The 22,651-nt window shown below is 61.0% G+C and overlaps 1 protein-coding gene across 2 annotated transcripts in view; it reads right to left on the bottom strand.

Annotated features, from left to right (window-relative positions):
- The window catches only part of ITGB4 (integrin subunit beta 4), a 32,882-nt gene extending 13,214 nt beyond the window's left edge, over nt 1-19,668 (bottom strand). Inside the window, exons 1-26 of one of the 2 annotated variants that reach the window (XM_075994754.1) lie at nt 19,518-19,668; nt 16,137-16,225; nt 15,037-15,119; nt 14,715-14,816; nt 14,385-14,589; nt 13,777-13,873; nt 13,448-13,619; nt 11,905-12,168; nt 11,500-11,589; nt 11,102-11,224; nt 9,966-10,130; nt 9,707-9,783; nt 8,933-9,135; nt 7,170-7,273; nt 6,920-7,018; nt 6,615-6,744; nt 5,914-6,036; nt 5,714-5,820; nt 3,720-3,753; nt 3,338-3,529; nt 2,946-3,049; nt 2,653-2,711; nt 2,481-2,504; nt 1,418-1,566; nt 1,159-1,338; nt 100-248 (exon numbers count right to left, since the gene is read on the bottom strand). In XM_075994754.1, the coding sequence (XP_075850869.1) occupies nt 100-248; nt 1,159-1,338; nt 1,418-1,566; nt 2,481-2,504; nt 2,653-2,711; nt 2,946-3,049; nt 3,338-3,529; nt 3,720-3,753; nt 5,714-5,820; nt 5,914-6,036; nt 6,615-6,744; nt 6,920-7,018; nt 7,170-7,273; nt 8,933-9,135; nt 9,707-9,783; nt 9,966-10,130; nt 11,102-11,224; nt 11,500-11,589; nt 11,905-12,168; nt 13,448-13,619; nt 13,777-13,873; nt 14,385-14,589; nt 14,715-14,816; nt 15,037-15,119; nt 16,137-16,215 (3,114 nt within the window). In that variant the 5' untranslated portion in view covers nt 16,216-16,225; nt 19,518-19,668. The remainder of the gene's footprint in view (nt 1-99; nt 249-1,158; nt 1,339-1,417; nt 1,567-2,480; nt 2,505-2,652; nt 2,712-2,945; nt 3,050-3,337; nt 3,530-3,719; nt 3,754-5,713; nt 5,821-5,913; nt 6,037-6,614; nt 6,745-6,919; nt 7,019-7,169; nt 7,274-8,932; nt 9,136-9,706; nt 9,784-9,965; nt 10,131-11,101; nt 11,225-11,499; nt 11,590-11,904; nt 12,169-13,447; nt 13,620-13,776; nt 13,874-14,384; nt 14,590-14,714; nt 14,817-15,036; nt 15,120-16,136; nt 16,226-19,517) is intronic. The other variant, XM_012778832.2, reaches the window with a different exon arrangement.
- Between the last annotated feature and the right edge of the window lie 2,983 nt (nt 19,669-22,651).

Here is a 22,651-nt window from a genome sequence, read left to right as displayed (position 1 = left end):
GGACTTGGGCAGCTGCCACGTCCTGCTTTGTCCTAGGAACTGAGTGGGGTGCCCCCCAGGCCCCCAGGACACACCCTCGACCCCACGGTGGAGCCTCACCCTGTTGCCCTGCGCCGTGTTGTCCTGTGTGCGGTAGGAGACCTGGGACTTGCCGTTGTCCAGGATGCGCCGGACCACGGGAATGCGGGCCACTTGCTCCGCGCGGCTGACGGTGTACTCGGGCTGCTCGAAGAACACCACCCCGCTGGCTGCAAGGAGCGGGGCACTGGTCAGAGGGTCCTGGCCTCTGTCCCTTCTCCTGCTTTCCCTCCAGCCTGGCCTGGCCCAGCCCAGGGTCCAGGAGTCTGCTTGGGACCCTTCACCCCATCGCCCTCTGGGAGGGTGGGGAATGGGATGGAAGATTCTTCCAGAGAAAGTTGAGGGGGCTAGAACAGTATCCAACAGACATCCTAGAAGGGTCATGGCAGAGAAAGGACGCCAGGCAGGGGTGGGACTCACGGTGGATCCATGACACTAGACAGGGAGGAACAAGAGGCTGGACATGGGAGGGGCCAGGAGGATCTTGCCACGATGCAGACAGAAGCTCCCGCTTAGTGAGCACCTACAACCGCGCACTGCGCAGAGATGTACGGCCACGGACTCTTCACAAGAGCTCTACCCATTTTACAGATAGAGAAACTGAGGCCAGGCCGGGTGCAGTGGCTCACGCCTGTAATCCTAGCACTCTGGGAGGCCGATGGGGGTGGATCGTTCGAGGTCAGGAGTTTGAAACCAGCCTGATCCAGAGCCAGACCCCTGTCTCTACTAAAAATAGAAATTCATTGGCAAACTAAAAATATATATAGAAAATATTAGCTGGGCATGGTGGTGCATGCCTGTAGTCTCAGCCACTCGGGAGGCTGAGGCAGGAGGATCGCCTGAGCCCAGGAGTTTGAGGTTGCTGTGAGCTAGGCTGACACCACGGCATTCTGGCCCGGGCAATAGAGTGAGACTCTGTCTCAAAAAAAAAAAAAAAAGAGAGAGAGAAACTGAGGCCCGACGAGGCTAAGTGACAGGCCCAGCCACGTGGCCAAGTGTCCCCCTTCTACTTGGCTACCAAGAGGAAGCAGGTGCACGCAGCTCCCGGCCACCTCCCTGGCTCTCCCCGCGCTCACCGACCTTGCTCTTTGATGACGGTGATGTTCACCAGGCGGCGGCCCAGGGTGGCGGTGCCCACTGGCACGTCGATGGCCTCCACCAGCAGCTGCTTCTCGTCGTCGTCCTCGGGCCGGATGAAGAGGGGCACACGCACGTCCACCAACTCCACACCCTCCTGGAACTCCACCATGCCCCGGGCATCTGCGTGGGGGTGGGGTGGGCGTGGTTGGACTCGGGGCACAGCGGCACGTGGGTGGGCACAGGGGCCCTGCCCACCTACCCTGGTCTGCGGTGAGGGTGTAGTAGCCGGGGGCCACCTTGAGCTCGTGGAAGGAGCCCTGCTCCACCTGCTTCTCCGTGAGCTTCAGCAGGGCCTGCCTGGCCGAGCGGGGCGCCATCAGCACCGTGTCCACGATGGTGTGGTCTTGCCTGGGTCGGGAGGTTCGCGTGGAGGAGGTGTCAGGCTGGCACATCGGCCCCCCGCCCGCCCCTCCTGCCTGCCTGTCCTCTCCCCATCAGGGGACAGCATGTGAGACACCGAAAGGCCAGGGTCTTCAGAGCCAGGCAGTGCTTGAGGCCCGTGCAGCCTCAGCCGGCCGTGGGTCCTCTCTGAGCCTCAGTGTCTTCCTCTGTGAAATGGGCTTCCCCACCCTCCCCCCTGAGAAGGGCTGGAGAGGAGTCGACGTAGGACAGCAGGGATGCTAAGGGTGTGGGTGCTGAGGCCAGGCTGCCCCGGGCCTAACCCTGGCTCTAGTCCTTGCCAGCTAGTTAACCTTGGGCCAGTCACCTAACCTCTCCGGGCCTCAGTTTTCTCATCTGTAAAACGGGAGCAGCAGTGGTTATGTACCCCACAGGGTTGACGAAAGGGTCGAGTAAGATAACCACACACACAAAGCTCTCGGACAATGCCACTTAGACCCTCAAAACTGCTGGTGCAAATCACTCTTCCTGGTGGCGGTGATGTGCTGTCCTTCCCCTCCTCTCTCCCTCCCTCTGCCCCTGAAGGGCCAGGACCCGGTGGGACCTGGGGAAAGAGGACGTGACCTGCTGGCCCATCTTCTCAGTGACCTGCCTGCCATCCAGAGACGCCCCCAGGACCAGGGTCTCCGGCCCTGGAGAGGGCACTGGGCCGTCCCTCGTCCTGGGAGGGCTGTCGCTGGTAAGAGGGCGGGAATCGGCTCTGCTTTGCCGGTTCTGGTCCACAGCAAGCGCTTCCCGTTGGTATTCGTGGAAGGAGGGTCCCACCCACGACAGCCCCCCCCAGCCCTGCCTTCCTATGGGGTGGGGTGGGGCAGGGCGCAGCTGGCAGGAGGGGGCCGTCCCACCCGGTGTCTTCTACTCACTTTTTCCCGGCGTTGGGCTGCTGCCTGTAGGGGACAGAGAGGGACAGAGGTGAGCTGGATGGTCCCTGGGGTGGGGGCTTGGCCTGCTTCCGCTCCTGGAGCTGCCTGTGAGGGGCTCCCCGCCCAACCCCGAGGACCCCGGCTTCCCGCCCCGGCTGGCGGCCCGACTCACCGGAACTTAGTGTGCTGGAGCTTGTGGGCGCCCGCGATCTGCCTGTACACCTCGTTCAGCTGCCAGGCAAGGGGGCCGTGAGGCAGGGCCTCAGAGGCCCCGCGGGGAGCCCCGGGGTCGGGGGCTCTCTACCCAGAGGACCTCGGGCCGGCCGGGCATGCCGCGTCCTGAGGCCCAGGCTCTGTGCCCTCCTCCCCTCTGAGCAGATCCCAGGATGACCCCTGCCAGGCACACGTCCTGGGGAGCACCCCCCCCATGCATCGCGGTGCTGCCCCACACCCCGCAGTCCTTACGTTCTCCTCCACCTCCCGGCGCAGCTGGTCGCATTCTCGAGTGCTGGGCTTCAGCAGGTTCTCGGTGCAGAGGCGGGCGAGGCGCAGGGACAGCCCGTAGGGCACTAGGGCAGGCGGGCGGGACGGGCGTTGTCAGCCCTGCACGGCCAGCACCCCCAGAGCTCCCCTTCCAGCGGCCAGGCCAGGATCAGGGGACAGCTGGCCAGCGGGTGGCCAGCAGGCACACCAAGGCCCGAGGCTACGTTGTGGTGCCATCGGGAAGGGGCGAAAGGTGGCCGAGCCCTGTGCCCGCACCCAACACCCAGGGAAGACAGGGGTGGTGTAGGCCCAGGTCTGGGATGGAGGTCCCCAGGGCACCGCCAAGAGCCACAGCGCCCAGCCCCCGCCCTCACCCAGCTCCGTGGGGTTGGTGCTGGCGGCGTGGGTGGCAAAGCCGGGCCGCTGCATGTTGTTGGTGATCTTCCAGCGCACGGTGTCCCGCCCCTTGAGGTTCCCGCTGCGCAGCATGGGCGTGTCCAGGTGGTCGGAGGACATCAGGTTCTCCCGCAGCATGTAGTGGTCCTCCTTAAAGCCCACCATGTGGCCTGTGGGGCAGGGTCCTCAGCACGGGGCCCCCAGACCCACCCCAGTAACCCCCATCAGGTGGGACCCCAGCGGCTCCCGCCTCTGCTGTTCCAGGCTTGGCCCCCACTTCCCTCCACTCTAGCTTGGAGAAAGAGCGGTCAGGGCCCCTCACCCCCTACAACCTCCCCCCCGCCGATGCCAGGCCCGTACCTCGGTTGCAGCAAGGGAGAAGTGCCAGGCAGGCCTAGGAGACAAGGTGGGTGGGGTGAGGCCTGGGACAGCTGCCCCAGCCCAGGCAAGCCCCGCCGGCCAGCTCCCCCTGCCGGTGGTCCAAGGGCAGCAGTGCCTCCCACGCTGCAGGGTATGCGGGCAGGGCGGGGGCCTAAGGACGGTGCACACGGGCATGGGGGCACGGAGGCAGAGGGCTCCCAAAGTCTGTGCCTCGGAACCCCAGTCCTGCCAGATGCTTTGTACAGTGAAGCTTTTTTTTTTTTTTTTTGAGACAGAGTCTCACTTTGTTGCCCAGGCTAGAGTGAGTGCCGTGGCGTTAGCCTAGCTCATAGCAACCTCAAACTCCTGGGCTCGAGCGATCCTTCTGCCTCAGCCTCCCGAGTAGCTGGGACTACAGGCATGTGCCACCATGCCCGGCTAATTTTTTATATATATATCAGTTGGCCAATTAATTTCTTTCTATTTATAGTAGAGACGGGGTCTTGCTCTTGCTCAGGCTGGTTTTGTACTCCTGACCTTGAGCAATCCGCCCGTCTCGGCCTCCCAAGAGCTAGGATTACAGGCGTGAGCCACCGTGCCCGGCCTTACAGTGAAGCTTTTGTGGTCAAGTTCATCTGGGAAGCACTGAGTGCACCCCCCATGGCGCATGTGGGTTCACTGTGCACATGACTACAGTAAAGGCTCTGATGAGGCTGCAGCGAGCTATGATGGTGCCACCGCACTCCAGCCCGGGCAACAGAGCAAGACCCTGTCTCGGGAAAAGGGCTCTGAGAAGTCCCGCAGAGAAGAAACCCATTTCTCAAATATATTTGATCACAGAACTCCTTTTCTATGTGACACACTGATTCGGCACAGCCCTGGCGGTGGCTACCGACTATGGCCTCTGCCCCCTACAAGTCGGCTTTCCGTGCTGCGCCTTCTCTTTCTTCTCCTCGTCTGTTCTCCCCAACGGGACTGTCAGCGGCAGGCAGGCGGGGCTGCCCTTCGCTGCTGCGGCTCCCATGCCCTTTGCACGTGGCTGACCCCAGGGCAGGTGCTCCCGGGGACACGGTGCTGACGGTTGGTGCTGGGGGTGCTGGGACCAGCACTAGAGCTGGGGCAGACGTGGGCTCGCCCTGCCTCGGCCACTTACGAGGAGCCTGTGTATACTGCCTGTCTCTGACCTTGTTTCTCCATCTGTCACAGGGAATAGTGACCTTGCCCCACTGACCTCATGGGGTGACCGAGAGGAGAAAATGAAGTCATGTGGACACACACTGCTGTGACAGCACAGAGAATGGCCCTGAGCTGAACAAAGAGCTGAAGCCAGCAGCAGGGTTGTGCTGGGAGCTGGGGCTCCAGGGACAGTGCAGGGTTGGGGCTCCACCAGTCTCGTCATCATTTTAAAAAATGTTTTGCAGAGATGAGGGTCTCACTAAGTTGCCCAGGTTGGTCTCGAACTCCTGGCCTCAAGCGATCCTCCCACCTTGGCCTCCCAAAGGGCTGGGGATCACAGGCATGAGCCACCTCTCCCGGCACTGTCCTCATTACCGTCACACAGGATGCTGGAGCTGGGGCTTGGGGAAGTGTCCAGGGGTCTCCAGGAGCCAGCTCAGGAAGGGGTGGGAAGTGGCACGGGCCTAACATGGTGCTCACTACAGCTCAGTCCCCTTCTGAGAACTTTACTCAGCTCATTTGAGCTTCATCACCCCTTTCTGAGGTTGGTTATATTTTCCCCATTTTACAGATGAGGAAACTGAGGCATGGAGAGATTAACCTGCCCAAGGCCACAAAACCCCGGCAATTGGGCTCCATGGGCTGAAGTCTTTGGGTAGGAAGTTGTGTGGGTGGGGACACTGGGTGGGCTGCAGGGGGAGCCATGGGGAGGGTGGGGACCCTGGGGGTGGGGACCTAGTGGGGCTTGCAGACCATGGGGAAGGCCCTGGGGGCTGTGGACGCTGGGGGCGGCACCCTGGGGAGCACCGGGTGCTCACCTTGCAGCAGGCGCAGTACTTCCAGCAGAGCAGCAGCAGCAGGGGCAGGAGCAGCAGGAGGAAGAGGAGCAGGGGTATGAGCCACCAGAAGGAGCTGGGAGGACAGTCTGGGGGGGAGAGGAGGAGGAAGGAGGCGGTGCCCACTGCCCCCACGCAGCCCGACAGGCCGGCCCTTCCCTGCACCCGGCCCACCAGCTCACCCTTCTTCCTGTGCACCAGGACGGTGCTGTTGGGCCCGGGGGTGCCGTCGCCCTCCACGGTGTAGCTGTAGGTGCAGTCGTCGTCCTCGTCCCGGAAGGAGCAGTACTCCACCACCTCCTCCGCTGCACCCACAGCCGGTCAGCAGGGCACCCCAACCCCACCCTCCTCCCTGGAGCACCCAGGGCCTGGTCACGCGCCCCTACTCTGGGACCTGCCCCACCCACCGTCGGCCCGAGGCTCCTCCCTGGGGGAGAGTGTAAGTCCCTGGCAAGCTGTGCCCTACCCCGGCACAGGGAGGGGGCGAGGTGGGGCTGCCGCCCCCCGTTTCCCGACCCGGGCACCAGCCTGGAGCTTGGCGTCTGGGAAATGCATCTGCCCTGGAGGAAGGGAGGCTGTGCACCCCATGGCCCGCCCACGTGCCCCTGTCTGAGCCAGGCGCCCCCTCCCCAGCCTCTTGGTCTGCCCCTCAGCTGTGTGCCTGACACCTGGGTTCTGTGCCCCCTGCCCAGACTTTTTACCCTTTTCCTGGACTCAGTGTCCCCTGTCTGCGTTCTGCAGCCCCTCCCACCTCGGGGACCCCTATCCAGGCTGTGGCCTCAACTTGGATTGTGAGCCCAGATAGGTGACACCCCTGCCCTGTTGGGGCTCAGCACCTGCCTAGGCTCTCAGAGCCCCTGGCCCTCGGCCCCTGCCCCCCTACCTTTCTTAAGCTCATCCACCATCTTGACCTTGAAGCTGCACTCCTCGCAGGTGCGCCCCTTCTTCTCCCCGGTGCCCCAGGCCTGGCACTGCACGCAGGAGCGCAGGTCCTCGCAGAGGCCCAGGCGGACCTGGGTGGGGAGAGGAGCGGCAGACGGGCACTGAGCCGGGTGGGCTTCTGCCAGGCCCTGCTTGCCCAACCTCATGCCCTTGGCTGGCTCCCGTGGCACGAGGCCCAGCCCCTGCTGTCCGCCCTGCCCTGTGCCTGGGGCTCCCGCGCCCACACCCTGGCGATCCTGGCCTCACCGCTGAGTAGTTGATCTCGCAGGTGGTGTCCGTGTAGAGCGATTGCTGGTTGCAGTGGCAGCGGCCACACTCACAGTGGCCACGCCCATTACAGATGCCCTGGAGCAGGAGGGGGCACAGTGAGCCAGCTGTGCCCCATGCCTGCCCGCTCCCGTCCCCTCCTTCCCTGGGGTTCTCTCTTGAGAGGGTGTGTGGCCCTGACTCAGGCATCCCTGCTGCCCTGCACTGCCTGTCCCATGCCCAGGCCTACCCCATTACTGTCGATGCAGGTGGCATTGCTGAGCGGACAGTCACAGCTTGGTCCTGTCCAACCAGGCTCACACACACACTGGCCCATGGAGCAGCGTCCCCGGTCTGCAGAGGGGCAGGGAAGAGAGCAGAGAGCCACGCTGGCGCCGGCAGTCCATGCTGCCCACCTGCCAGGAAGGGCCTGTGGGAGCTGAGCCCTGGGCGTCAGGATGTCTCAGCCAGGAGCAGGAATCACCTCTTCCTCTGGTTCCTGGAATCTCCTTCCCTCCAGCTCTCCCCCTCCCAACTTCTGCCTTCCACTCTGCGGCCAGAGTGATCTTCCCAAAACACAAACCCAATCATGCAGCTCCCTGTTCAAGAGCCTCTAACGGGTCCTGGCCAATGCAATAAAGTAAGAAAAAGAAATAAAATGTATAAGTATTAGAAAGCAAGAAATAAAACAGTCGTGATATGTAAACGTCAGGAACATGTCACAAAATATCCAGAAGAACCTACAGATGAATTATTAGATTTCATAAGTGAGTTTGGCAAGGTGGCTGGATACAAGGTTAACATACAAAAAGTCAGAAAATGAAATGAAAAGCTCTAATGACTCACTTTTTTTTTTTTTTTTTTTTTGAGACAGAATCTCACTTTCTTGCCCAGGCTAGAGTGAGTGCCGTGGCATCAGCCTGGCTCACAGCAACCTCAGACTCCTGGGCTCAGCGATCCTACTGCCTCAGCCTCCCAAGTAGCTGGGACTACAGGCATGTACCACCATGCCCAGCTAATTTTTTGTATATATATATATTTTAGTCAGTCAATTAATTTCTTTCTATTTTTGGTAGAGACGGGGTCTCGCTCAGACTGGTTTCGAACTCCTAACCTCGAGCAATCCGCCCACCTCGGCCTCCCAGAGTGCTAGGATTACAGGCGTGAGCCACTTGTGTCCAAAGGATCAAGTTCTGTCCTGGACAGCAGCCCAAGCCCCTTGCACTCTTGCCCTGCCCCCTTCCCCGGAGGCGTGGTCCTCCCTTGCTCTGCCACACCTCCACCTGTGCCCAACCTCTGCCTTTCTCCAGTGGCGTCCGGTTCTCCCTTCTGTTTCTCTGAGCACCCTCTGCGGTGGACAGTTGAAGAGAAGAAACAGCAAACAAAAGCAAGAACGGAGGAAGGGTGGCAAAGCAAGGGCTCGGTCTCCAGAGGCAAATACACAACAAGGCTTCCTAAGTATGTGACGAGTGGATTTGCAGTTAGTCGTCCCCCTCCATTCAACTACCAATCCTTCCAGGTGCCCCTCGTCTGAGTTCTGTGACCCCTGCCCAGCTCTGGCGGTCCTGACCAGACTATGTGCCCATGGCCTGGGCCCAACGATGTGCCGGGCCCGAGGGAATATAGCAGAAGCGTAACGCCAGGCCCCCTGCTAGAAACGTAGCATCTTGGGAGAGAGGACAGATCACCACGCCATGTTCTTGCCAACCACTGAGAGCGCAGCTGGGCGGCACCCACCCCAATGAGATGCGGGCATGGGGAGGCCAGGTGGGCAGAGACCTGAACTGCCAGAGGGAACTGGACCCCAGGTCCAGGGGAATGCCACGCCGGCAGGGATGATGAGGTCAAGTCGGGGCAGGACCTGGGAGAGGCACACTCAGGGAGTCCAGAGCGGGGCTGGGCCTGACCTTAGGGATCCTGACTCCCCGCCCGCTGTCCCAACCTGGGCCCCGAAGGGAAGGTCACCCTTGCTGCCCACCCCCGCCCCGCCCCGGCTGCAGCGTCTGAGCTCACCATTGCAGAGGAAGCCGGAGGTGCGGGGACACTGGTAGTTGTCGTACTCGCAGAACTGACCCTCGTAGCGGCCTTCGCCGTAGCACACGCAGTGTCCGCACTGGCACTCCCCTCGGCCTGAGCACGGCTTGTCCTCGTCCGCCCGCAGGCAGGGCTGCATGTCACTCAGCAAGCCCGTGGAGCAGTTGCAGGTCTTGCCGCTCCTGAGGGAGGAACCAGTCACGTCCCCGCAGCCGGGGACGGAGGTTGGGGCTTTCACCGTCCCCATTGTACAGATGAGGAAACTGAGGCTCTGAGAGGCCCGAGGCAGGTCCAAGTCACGCAGAAGACAGCAGTGGCTGAGCTGAGACCCAGACCTCGGTGCCCCGCTAACCCCTCAGGGTCCCTTCCTCACTGCTGCTGTGTCTCAAGGCACGACAGACATGTTCAGCGTCTTGAGGCTTTAAAAGCCCTTACTGCCACCCGTGTGCAAGCTCTTTTCTGACTAGGACATGTGTACACGTGGTTCAAAATACTAAAAAGTGCAAAAGATATGGAGTGAAAAGTAAGTCTCCCTCCCGTGCTTGTCCCCAACGCCCAGCCACCCCCGGCGACGGCTGTGTGGGTCCCGGCCTGTCTTTCCAGAGCTCATCCATGGATCTCTGTGTTTCCAAGTGCTTTGAACTGGATTCGCCCAACAACTGGGCGTGCCCCTCTCCTGGCCCTTTCTGTGATCGCCGCCCGACCCCGGTTGGCGTACAAGGTCCTCGGGGCTGGACTCCCCGCCCCACTCACCAGCCCTCGCTGCACACGCAGTGTCCACATGCGAAGTCTCCCCTGAAGTTGCAGCGGGCTGACTGCACCTCTTTTTGCTGGAATGAGACCATGGTGGGGTGTATGGAGAAAGGGGACCAGGGCCGCTGGACATTTCTGCTGCCCCGTGTGCCTCGGGACACCCACACAGCAGCTGAGGCCGCAGGAGCTGTCCTTTGTTACCCAGGACCCCGGGTGCCGGGCTCGGCCCCTCCCTGCGCCTGGCAGGGCTGCCACGTACCAGCTCGCAGGCGCAGGTGTCACAGACGATGCCCACGTCCATCCTGAGGCCGTCGGAGAAGGAAGGTTTCAGGTGGATGTTGCCCTTCTGGTCCTCCACCGGCAGCTGGCACACGTGTGTCCCGTCCACGTCCTCGATGGCCCGAAGGTGCACCTGGTACGTGCCCTGCAGGGACTGTGCCGTCAGCCAAGGCAGGCCCCGCCCCGATGACCTGGGGCCACTGGAGCCTGAAGGCCCCTGGCCATTACGGTAACACTCCGGTCACCGTGCTTTTATTAATCCCCCGACCGATCGCCGAGGGCACCAACAAGCTGAGGAACGTGCCAAGCTCATCTGGGTGGCTGACCCAGGAGGATTTGAACCCAGGCCTGCCTGATGCTAGGGGCCATGCTCTTTTTTTTTTCCCTAGAGACAGAGTCTTGCTCTGTCACTTGGGCTAGAGTAGCTGGGACTACAGAAGTGCACCACTGCGTCCGACTAATCATTTGTTTCTATTTTTGGTTGCCCAGCTAATTTTTTTTCTATTTTCAATAGAGATGGGGTCTTGCTCTTGCTGAGGCTGGACTCAAACTCCTGACCTCAAGTGATACTCCCGCCTTGGCCTCCCAGAGTGCTGGGATTATAGGCGTGAGCCACCGCGCCTGGCCACAGAGGCCACACTTTTTTGTTTCTTTTCCTTTTTCTTTGCACATTCAACTGTCTCAAAGGGGCCACACTCTTTTTTTTTTTGAGACAGAGTCTCACTTTGTTGCCCAGGCTAGAGTGAGTGCCGTGGCGTCAGCCTAGCTCACAGCAAACTCAATCACCTGCGCTCAAGTAATCCTTCTGCCTCAGCCTCCCGAGTAGCTGGGACTACAGGCATGTGCCACCATGCCCGGCTAATTTTTTCTATATGTATTAGTTGGCCAATTAATTTCTTTCTATTTATAGTAGAGACGGGGTCTCGCTCTTGCTCAGGCTGGTTTCGAACTCCTGACCTCGAGCAATCTGCCCGCCTCGGCCTCCCAGAGTGCTAGGATTACAGGCTTGAGCCACCTCGCCCGGCCGGGGCCACACTCTTGACCACCGTTTTAGACGACACCACCAGCGCAGGTGCTACGCCCGTCCCCCTGCCCGCAGCCCCCACAGAGACATACCACTTTCCCCCGCTGAATGTGAAAGGACCCCGTCTTCGTCTTTTCGAACATATTGGAGGTGACCTCTGTCCGCAGGCCTCGGGGGCTGTCCAGGGCCCGGATGTCCAGGTTGGAGCGAATGCGCTGAGGGGGGACAGGCGGTCAGCGGCCTGGGTGGGGGGCCTGGGCTCGCTGCTGTGCCTGGCCCAGCTGTGCACCCCACCTCCGTGGAGGGCCAGCGTGGTGTGGGAGGGATCACGGTGGCACAGCCTGCAGCAGCCCAGGGACAGCCAGAGACCTCGCTCACTGGCCTCTCACACACCAACTCTCAGCTGTGACCCAAGACACCGCTAGTCCACTCCACCCCCGCCAGCCCTGCCCCGGAAGGGCTCAGACTCTGGAGCCCGCGCTGCCCTCACCTCGAAGGCCGCCTCCAGCAGCTCCACGATGTTGGACGAGTCCTCCTGCAGCACCCCCAGCGAGGAGACGGGGAAGTACGTGTGCAGCTTCTGCGGGAGGGACGCCAGGCCTCGGGTGAGCATCTTACTGAATCCGGACAACAGTCCTGGGTTTATCCCCACTTTGCAGATGGGGAAACGGAGGCCTTGGGACCTGCTGTCATGTAGCAGAACCTGCCCTCTTGGCCCCTCTGTGCTTGGAGATGGGTTGGGGGGTGGGCGTATGACCTCCCCTTCCCACCAGGGTCCACTCTTGGGGGGTGCCCAAAAGCTTTGGGAAGGGAGGGAGGGAGGGGAAAGTAATGTCTGAGATGTTCCATGGACCCCCGCCCTGGCCCCCTCTTGCCCGTGGGCCCAGACCCCCACCTCGTAGTAGCTGTAGGAGTAGTTGGTGACGGCGAAGATGGGGATGATGTTGTGCTTGCCGAGCACGCGCACCAGGGTGGGCACGGACGGGTAGTCCTGCGTCCTATACTGGGTGTAGCTGCCCGTGGCGTCCAGGTGGCACCTCTCATCATTGCGGCTCATGATGCCGGCCAGCACATTGGCACCGTCGGCCTCGTAGTGGAAGGCCGACTCGGTGGAGAAGACCAGCAGGTGGGTGCTGTCGGGGCGCCAGCCGATGGCACTCTGCGGGAGGCGGGGAGGGGCGTGCCCACTGAGCCGGCTGAGGACGAAGCCTCGTATAGGGCAGTGACAGCGGGTCACAACGCGGGGCTGAGCTAAATCACAGGATTAACAGCCTGTGCCATCATGAAAAATGCATGTGACAGCACATGAGTGACAATGGTGACAAACAGACAGCATCTGTCTGTGCACGCGGTGGGCCTGTGCATCCAGCTGCCCCTCCCCTAATTTTTTTTTTTTTTGAGACAGAGTCTCGCTTTGTTGCCCAGGCTAGAGTGAGTGCCGTGGCGTCAGCCTAGCTCACAGCAACCTCAAACTCCTGGGCTCAAGCGATCCTCCTGCCTCAGCCTCCCGAGTAGCTGGGACTACAGGCATGCGCCACCATGCCCGGCTAATTTTTTCTATATATATTAGTTGGCCAATTAATTTCTTTCTATTTATAGTAGAGACAGGGTCTCGCTCTTGCTCAGGCTGGTTTCGAACTCCTGACCTCGAGCAATGCTCCTGCCTCAGCCTCCCTGAGTGCTAGGATTACAGGCGTGAGCCACCACGCCTGGCCTCTGCAAGAAAATTTTAACTGCACAGGAAAATGTCCGTGGCATAACATTCAACGAAAAAGGACAGTTGAAGTAGGTACAGCTGTGCAGGGCAATTTGTTAGAAAACTGTGGGGGATTTTGAAAACTAAGTATTACAAGAGAAAGTGCTTATGACAGTGTTAAGTGAAAAAAAGGCAAATCTCAGGATTATAAGTACACTGATTCCAACCATATAAAACAAGGAAAAGGGAATAAAATGTGCTGGCTGGATAGCAAGTGGCTGGCTTTTCTAGGGTGGTGAAATTGTGGGCAATTTCTCTATTTTCTCAATGGTCTGTAATGTGGAGATGTTATTTTCATAATGAAAATATGAAAGTGCCGAGGAGAAGAGGTGGCCTCTTCAGCTGCCCGGCACGGCTGGAGCCTGGGCAGCTTGTGTGTCCCGGGAGACCGGCCCCGGGGCACTGAAGAATCCAGAATCCCAAGGCCCACGTCCACCGTGCTGGCCAGTACAAAGCCAGCAGTGAGTGGCTGCTCAGGCGGGGCCTTGGCTCCCAGCCCATCTTGACCCAGGTTGCGACTGGGGCCCTTGAGGAGGTCTGAGCTTGTCCTAGGGCAAGGGGGCCGCAGGCTCCTGGGCGTCCCCTCGGGGCCTCTAAGCCCGTGCCAGAGCGGGCAGCTCATGCCCTCGCCGAGAAGCGCCAGCCTCTGGTGGGGACGGGCAGCGCCCTTCCTGGCGCTCACCGTGCACACGGCCGTCTGCAGGATGGCGTCGAAGCCGCCCTCCGGAGCATCTAGGTTGCCCGAGATGCGCTCTCCCTGCAGCTTGTTCCGGAACTCCTCCACGTCCTCCGTCAGGCTGATGACGTTCTTGAAGGAGAAGGGGGGGTCGCTGTTGGGCCAGGGCTCCTTCAGCCTGCGCGGGTGGGAGGGAGAGAGAGCATCAGGGGGGAGACCCACACCCCAGTGCCCCCGACTCATTCCAACCAGAAGGAGAATTTTACGCCCCTGGGTGAGAGACGAGGTGGCCCACCCAGGCCCCCTGCCCACCTGGGTCCCCTTCGGTCACTCACTTCTCAGGTCTCATGTCCGTCTGAGGGACGGTGACTTTGTCCACAAACTTGCCAAATCCAATGGTGTAGTCACGGGTGAGATCGCTCAGGACCCGGGCTGGGTGTCAACAGGAAAACGAGGGGACAGCTGAGCCCCAACACCCCCACATAGATACAGGGGGACCGGGGCTGGCTCAGAAGTGGGGAGGAGAAGAGCCACCTGTTGTTAACACTTTGCACGCTGGACGTCAGTTCGTGCTCATCTGTCCCTCTGCAGATGAGGGCAGTGGGACTTGGGGGACCTGGAGTTGTGCATACAGCAAGTAGGGGGTGGCGGGGAACTGAGCCCAGCTGTCTGCAGGGCTGGGACTTCACCAGGCCTCGTGGCAGGGGCCGCCCTCCCTGTCGGAGCCAGATGGCTCTGCTGCCCACCAGGCCTGGGCCTTCTCTCAAGTCCCCAGTGGAGAGCAGGGTCTTGCTGAGACCCTTCCTTGAGAATGGGGGGAATGTTCGGGGGTCTCAGATGTCTTTCCTTGTGGGGTGGGTGCGGCTGTCCTGAGTCCTGGCCTCTCAAGCAGGTGCCCAGCCAGCCGGGGGAGGCCACCCTCTGCACCCCAGCCCAGCCCTACCCAGGTTCTGCCCCATCTGCTTGAGGTTGTCCAGATCGTCGGACATGGAGTTGGAGAAGTCCATGAGAATGTACAGGTCCACGGGGCTCTCCTTGGGCTCGAACACCTCCAGCTCGAAGTGCTGCTCCTCGCCCGGCCGCAGGCGGACGCGCAGGCTCTGGGGGGACACCTGGCTGCGCTGCAGGTTGATGTCGATCTGGGACTCCTGCATCCAGGGGAGGGGGACAGCCGGCTGGAGGGTCACTCGATTGGCCCAGCCAAGGGGCACCGTGGACCCCCACAAACACCTAGCTCGAGCGTGGAGAGCCCCCGCCACCCCCGCTCAGGCACCTCCAGGATCTGGAAGCTGCTCTCCATGACCACCACGCTCTCGTGCCGGCAGCCCGCGGCCAGCAGCTCCGCCTGGGTGTTGCAGCGCCGTTCCTTGAACGTCTGGCCAGAGAGAGACGGGGTGTCGGTGGGGGCAGTGCCCGTCCCCTGGCTGTCCCAACCCTGGATCCATTTCCGCCTGATATTCTTGACCCTTGCCTGTTCTCCCACAGCCACCTGGCCTGAGGCTGGGCTGGGGCGGTGGCAGGTGTGGACTTGGTTGGAGCCCAGGTAGGGCGTGGCCCCAGGCTCCAGAAGGCAGGCAGGAGGGCCAGCGCCTCACCTCGTCTGTGCAGTAGGCGCAGTCCTTGCCCACGCGGACGCACTCGGTGCAGCTCTTCACCTGAGCCTTCTTGCAGCGGTTGGCTGGGGGCAGAGGCGGGCACACGTATGGGGAGGGGCCTCGGCAGTGACAAGCCCTTTCCCACGTGCACCCCACTCGAGAGGGGTGGGGAATCTTTCTCTATTTTACAGAGGAGGAAATAGGCCCTGGGGTGCTTGGTAGTAGCACAGCTAGAGACGAGCAAAGCCTGGTCTTGAACCTGGCACTTGCCACTCAAACTGGGATGAAGGACGGTGGGGGCTGAGATGGAGGTGCTGGCCCGTTCACTGGCTGGAACGTCCTGGCTCTCCCCCTCGCCCACTATCCCCCAGATCCTGCCAACGTTCCTCAGCCGTCTCTGCTCTCTGCCACGAACTGCACCGCAGTACATGACAGCTGCCACATGACCTTGTGTGTCCTCTGAGCCTCCTCCAGGAGAAAGTGGACTGTGTCTGTCTTATTTGTCGCTACGTCCCAAGTACCCAGCACATGCCCTGCACACAGTAGGTCCTCGGTAAATGAATGAGGCCAAATTTCAGAGTTTCCCTAAAGGTTACTGGGACTCCACTTGGCTCTGCTCAGCGAAGTGCACCCGGTGTGCCCCATGGCTGCTCTCCCGGGCTCCAGGCAGTGGTGTGCCGGCCAGTGCCTGACAACGGCTCTGGTGAGGGAGCCGAAGCCTTGGCTTGTAGCATCTGCCAATTTCTGTGGTGTAAATATTCCCGCCATGGTCTATTTCAAGCTAACAGCATGACTTCAAATGACAGGCAAATTTAACTGGCCCCGTCATTTGCCAACTGATGATAGAGAGCAAGTGACACATCAGTGGTGTCTCTCCCCTCCAGATTCCTATGAAACTTTTGACTCCACTTTCAAGGCGTCAGTGGGTCCTCTGGGCTCCTCAGTTCCCCAAGTGTGTCCTGTCTCTCTAGACACAGGCTGCCCCTCTGTCCTCGGACTGCACAGCTGGGGCTCGCCACCCTCCAGGCTCATGAGTGGGAGGACAATGCCTTCGAAGGTGTCCCCTGCCAAGAGGAGTGCTGAGGGCAGTGCAGACTCACCCATGGCCCCGGGGAGGCTGGTGCTCAGCAGGGCTGCCAGCAGCAGCCTGGTCCACGGGCTGGGATGTGGGCCTGCCATCCTCTTCCTTCTGCAGAACAGCAGCAACAATTGACACATGACGCCGCTACAGCCCTGGTTGGGGCCATCAGCTCACTGGATCCCCATCAGAGCTGCACAGGAGAGGCGACGTCATTCCCACTGCACAGGAGGGGACACTGAGGCTTTGGGAGCTCCAGGAAAGGTACCAAGGGCACCCAGCTGTGAGAGGCAGGGCCCGGGGTCCCTGACCCCTGTCCTTCCCACTGCCCCCTTCCTTGCCATCTCTGCAGTGGGTAGATGGTCAGAAGGCCTGTTCCCTGCCCAGGCAGGGCCCCTCTTGCCTTTGAGGGCTGTGGCTTCTGAGCTTGTCTGAGTGCCAGGTCTCTTGGCACTGCTTGTCTGCGGGCAGGGCAGGGCAGGGCAGGGCAGGGCAGGGCAGGGCTTATTCTGCCTTTGCCTTTCAGTGCTCTGTGGGTCTGGGTCAGGTTTGGCAGGGATAGGGTCGTCCAATAAGGGGGCACTTAGAGGAGCCCTGGCTCCACCTCCTGCCCTTCTGTCCTGGCCCACTTACCCTCTGGTGAGGGCGGCACAGTCAGGCAGAGGGGGCCGCTCCCAATATCTGGGGCCTGGGGGTGGGGTGCAGTGGCTGGCAGCCCGCTGCTGCCCTGGGCTGGGCTCCACAACGGCCGCCCAGCCCGTCAGGGTGGGGTCTGAGTCCCCTGCCCTGTCCTCCACCTCTGCCTGCCCCAGAGTTGAGCTTCTGGTGCCCTGAGCACTCCGCCCTTTCCCAAGGTAGCCCAGAGTGAGACGACAAGCCCCTCCTGCGGCACACACCTGGGGCGCCCCCCCCAGGAGCCCCGGTTCACTATTAAACCCTCACCAATAAACTCCTCAGCGACCTCCAGGACAGGCCCGGGCATCCCTGAGGCCTTTTAAGAGAAGGGCAGCCTGAAGCCTTGGGAAGGAAAGAGCCAGGACGCAGAGCCACCCAGCCCACGGAGCTGAGGGCAAAGGTGAGGGGCCGCACCTCTTTCTCCAGGGCCAGGTCCCCTAGTGGCCCAAGGCCTGGCTGTGGCCGCCAGTGGTCAGCCCAGCTTGTGGGGCAGGGGCAGCTGCAGGGGCTGGGGCTGAGGTCCCCGTGGCGCTGGAGAGGCCCTTCCCAGTCGAGGGCAGGAAAGCATTGTCTCCCTCCCTCCAAGGCGGGCCTGCAGCTGGCCCCAGCAGCGCCCACATCCTCAGGCAGCGGGAAGCCGCCCAGCTGTTGGCAGCAGCCAAGGAGGGGCCTGCAGGCAGCCTTGTGCCAGCGGGGAAAGGGGGGGCGGTTCCTAGGGGGAAATGACTTTCCTGCAGCCTGGAGGTGTGGGCACCACACCCACACCCCACACAATACAGGCTGCGACTCAGGCCTCCCCGGGGCACCATTACATGGGCAGGTGCGGGCACTGGAGGGCCGAGCCCAGCGCTTCCTCACCCGCCCTGCGCCCACAGCCCGGCAGGCAGCGCTGGCATCACCGCCACGACAGCGACATGGGGCCAGCAATTCACGGACGTCCCATTCACGCACAGGACCCCGGCAGGGACATGCCTGGATGACACCCATTTCCCAGATGACTCGTGGCACAGAAGGCCGCAGGGCTTTGCCATCCACAGCCAGCACTGGGAGAGCTGGGCCAGACCCGAATGTAACCTCCACAGCGAACTCAGAGGCTACAAACGGCAGTTAGGGGTCTGGACCTGCACCCCAGGATGTTTTGTTTGACTCAATTTGCATTAAAAATGTTTTGTTTTTTGAGACAGGGTCTCACTCTGTTGCCTGGGCTGGAATGCAGTGGTGTCATCATAGCTCACAGCAACCTCAAACTCCTGGGCTCAAGCGATCCTCCTGCCTCAGCCTACTGGGTAGCTGGGACTACCTCCTGGGTAGCTGTGCCACCACGCCCAGCTAAGTATTTTTTATTTTTTGTAGAGACGGGGTCTCGCTATTGCCCGAGCTTAACATGTTTTAAAAGGAGTTGCCAATGTTAGAAGCAACGAGATTTCACATAAAGTAAGGACTGTGTGTTTATCGGAAGATGTGTCCTGGGCTGAGCACTCAGAACACCCAACCTCCGGGACACTCACTCTCCAGGTCTCCCAGGCCCCACCAGGCTGCCCCGACTTGTATGTTCCAGCCTGGTCCCTGGAGTATGTGACTGCCACCCTGAATGCTATCACACCATGGCACGTGTAGCCACATGCATGGACATACACTGTGACCCTATCCACACACAGGCTCAGAGCTCCCCCACCGGCCCCACGGGACCCCTCTGGGCACGTCGGCACCTGCCCACTCCAGCTCTCGTCTTCCCGCTCTCCCGTCTCCCAGCCCTGCATGGCCCAGGCCTCCCCCTCGGGGTTAGACGCTTGGAGAAGCCTGGCCTCTGGGCTGACTCCTCACCCACAAGAGATCAGGGCCATGGAGACAGACACCCCTTCCCTCGTGTCCCTCCTGCTGTGCTGTCCTCTTTCCCTCGGCCCCCAGGGTGGAGACGCTCAGCTTTCACTTCTGAAGTGTAGTGTTGGGGCCAGCAACAACCATGGCACTGGTGCCCAGGGTGTGGCAAGGTCGTGGGGGAGGAGGAGGAGAGGAAGCCCTGTCCCTGTCCTTGGGAGTCATCTGGAGCCCGAGAGCCATAGTCACAGCCAGCGGCCACCCCAAGGCCCGAGCAGGTGGGGAAAGGGCAGGCACTGCAGGGGGTTGCAGCGGTGGGCACAGCGCAGGGCTGGTGGGTGAGGTCAGGAGAGCTTCCTGGAGGAAGATGTGTGGAGCCGACTTTGGGAGGAGAGCAGGCCTATGCCTGGCCAAGACGAGAGGAGAATTAGGGGCTTCCCGGAGCCCAGGTGGGCTGTGGCACCACACAGCGCAGGCTCTGCGGGGCAGGACAGGGAGGGTGTTTGCCTTTTGGGGAGGCTGCTCCTCTGCCATCTTTGCAAACTCCAGAGGGGCCCGGCCCAGTAGGCCTGACAGTGCCAGCCTCTGCCCGCCTCTCCTGCACACCCACCCAGCACCCTCCTCCAGCACAGAGGTCTGCTGGCCACCAACCCTGTCCCCTCTGCTCCCAGCTGTCCCTGGGCACACTGGGCGGGCTGAGCACCTGCCCTGGGCAGCATGGGCAGAGGCAACCGGGGCCTGCTAGCCGTCAGGCAGGGGACGGGGTGAAACAAAAGCCACGGGCCCTGCCCAGCCAGCTCCCCTGCGCGGCTGCCCAGGCTGGGTGGGCACTCGCTCTCTCCCGGGGCGCCCGTGTGCCCTCCGCCCCTCGCCTGTGCCCGGCGCTCGCCCCAGCGGGCGCGGGACCTACCTCTGCGCGGACGGGCGCCCCCGCGCCTGGGCTCGCGGCTGGCGGTCGGTCGGGCTGCGGGCGCACGGGCCAGCGGGACGGTCCGAGGGCGGCGGCGGGGAGGCCGGCGGCGCGGGGAGGCGGGACGGCGGCGCTTTATGGGCGGGCGGGCAGGTAGGAAGGAGGCGCTGGTGAGTCAGGCGGCCGCATTCCTGCGCGCCGCGCGCACCTGTCGGGGCAGGAGCCCGGGCGCCACTGCCGCCACCGCCGCCGGGCCCGCCCCCCGGAAAGGGCTGCGGCTCCCGCGGCGCCGGCCCCGCGCCCCGACCCGACCCGCCGCGGCGGGGCCGGGGGAGGAGCCGCCCCCTCTCCCTCCAGGCCAGCCCGGGCGCGCGGCCTCCCCACCTCTCCGGGCTCCTCCGGACCGGGGCGGCCTCCCTCCCCCAGACCCTGGGCAGAAAGACACCGCTGGCCTGTGCGGCCGCTGCCCCGACGGCCATCAGCTGCGCGCGCCGCCCTCCCCGCTCCCTGTGCCGGCGTGAGAGATGGGCGCAGGGAGCGCCCCGGCCCGGGCGGGAGGCCTGGCTCCCCGTCCCAGCTCTGCTCTGCTATTCACGGGGTCCTCTCAGCCTCCCGCCCCGACCCCGCACGTTGTGTCCAGAGGGAGATCCGAGCAAAGGTCGGGTCCTCAGTGCAAGCTACCGAAACCTCCTTAAGGTGTGAACAACGATTCCCACCAAGATGCCAGCCCGGACCTGGCACGGAGCAGGCGCTCCGTGAGTTGTCACAGTTGTTCTCCACCGGCTGATCCGCAAATCTGCCCCCTCCAGGCAGTCCTTTGCGAGCAGTCCCTGAAGCGCCACTGGTTACCTTGGGTGTCAAGTCTGAGCCTCTCAAGGAATTCCCTGACCCCACATGGCTCTATTTTTCTCTAGTGTCACCTGCCAGCAATGCCAGACAGCACCCGACTACTGGCAGCCCCCTGCCCAAACCATGCAGTCAGCTTTTGCACCAGCTGGCCCCTCTGCTAGGAATGCGTCTCCCCCACGCTGAGCCTGGTTTGTCCTCCTTCCTGAGAGTCTTCTTGACCCCCACACTCCAGGTTGGGTTATGTGCTCCCAGTGCCCCGGAGGCATGGCTTTTCATGGCATTTGCCACACTGGTTTGAAATGATCTGTTTAGGGGTCTCTCCACCCCTTTGGATTGTGACCCCAAGAGCCGCTGATCTCTGCCAAATCTTATCTCCAGCACTTAGCCCAGTGCCTGGTGCATATCAGGTGCTCGGTTAAAGGGTAGTTGAGCTGAGTGGGATTGTCATGTGGCCTCACCGAGCCACCATGTTCTCATCTATAAACAGATTTGTGCCCTGCAGATGCTCAGAGTGATTGTGGGAGTGCTTCTTGCAAGAGTGTGAGCCATAGTTGCCACTCAGCTGCCTTGCCCAGTCACCCGAAAGCCATTCTGCACAGGCCAGGTGCTCAGAGAGGCCTGCTCCTAGATTAGGGAACGCTGCGACAGGAGCTCCACTTTGATCAAAGCAAAGTGTCTGCGTGTGCCAGGCCAGCACAAGTGTGCTGTGGACCTGAACCACTCCAGCAGATGCCCAATGCACTCTGGAAAATAAGAGGACAGAGCAGGAGCTCAGAGGACAGCCAAATCCAGCCTGTCCCAGAGGTCTGCCTCTGCTAGCAGCATCTGTTAGAGGGCTGGGGTGGGCCATCTACACCCCACTGTGGCTGGGGGGCTGAGGCACCTTCCTAGAGAAGAAAGCCCAGCCCCAGAGCTGGCAATGCCCCAGACTCCACTGGGCTCAGCAGCCCCTTCCTCTCCTCATTGCAAATCCTTCTGAAAATGACTGTGAGCATTGGAGCCCTACAGCAGCCGAGAGGTGAGATGTCTACCCCTGTGGACATCTCTGTAGGTGATGCAAGAGAGGGGAGGCTCAGGCCGGGCATGGTGGCTCACGCCTGTAATCCTAGCTCTCTGGGGGGCCGAGGCGGGCGGATTGCTCGAGGTCAGGAGTTCAAAACCAGCCTGAGCAAGAGCGAGACCCTGTCTCTACTATAAATAGAAAGAAATTAATTGGCCAACTAATATATATACAAAAAATTAGCCGGGCATGGTGGCGAATGCCTGTAGTCCCAGCTACTTGGGAGGCTGAGGCAGGAGGATTGCTTGAGCCAGGAGTTTGAGGTTGCTGTGAGCTAGGCTGACGCCATGGCACTCACTCTAGCCTGGGCAACAAAGCGTGACTCTGTCTCAAAAAAAAAAAAAAAAAAAAAGAGAGAGAGAGGGGAGGCTCCCGGAACAGGATGGAGCCCATGAACCTTGCACGACTGCTCCTAACTCCTCTGCACTCACGTGGCCTCCAATGAGGCGAGACTTGTTCATTCATTAGTTCAATCACTTATTCATTTTACAAGCATTTCATGAGATCCTATGCCAAATGCTCAGGAAACCAAGATGAATGAAACATATCACCTGCTTGCTTCATGGAGCTCACAGTTTAAACCATGGGTCTCCAAAGTGGGTTGCATATTCTCCAGGGATGTGCCAGCTAAGCCACTATTGATACACATCACTTATTGGTAGAGTAGAACATGTTTTTATAAACAAACACATTATTAATAAATAATAGACAGGGGACCTGTGATCAAAAAAGTCTAGCGACTAGTCTGGAGAGGCAGCATTAAGCACATGCTCCAACTGAGGGCAGAGGCCTCTCGGGTGGAGAATCTCTGGGTCTGTTCTCTCCCCAGAGCCAGGGGGTTATTCAATAAGTCCCTTTTTTATTGAGACAGAGTCTCACTTTGTTGCCCAGGCTAGTGAGTGCCTTGGCGTCAGCCTAGCTCACAGCAACCTCAAACTCCTGGGCTCAAGCAATTCTACCGCCTCAGCCTCCCGAGTAGCTGGGACTACAGGCATGCGCCACCATGGCCGGCTAATTTTTTCTATATGTATTAGTTGGGCAATTAATTTCTTTCTATTTATAGTAGAGACGGGGTCTCGCTCTTGCTCAGGCTGCTTTTGAACTCCTGACCTGGAGCAATCCGCCTATCTGGGCCTCCCAGAGTGCTAGGATTACAGGCATGGGGCACTGCGCCCGGCCTGGCTTAGTTTTTAATGGGGAATGGTATTAGAGCTCTAGCTCCTCT

The sequence above is a fragment of the Microcebus murinus genome, chromosome 18 (genome assembly GCF_040939455.1).
Source record: "Microcebus murinus isolate Inina chromosome 18, M.murinus_Inina_mat1.0, whole genome shotgun sequence".
NCBI lineage: Eukaryota > Metazoa > Chordata > Mammalia > Primates > Cheirogaleidae > Microcebus > Microcebus murinus.
The sequence above is the reverse complement of the archived record's forward strand: the minus strand, read 5'-3'. Positions and strand labels throughout refer to the sequence as shown.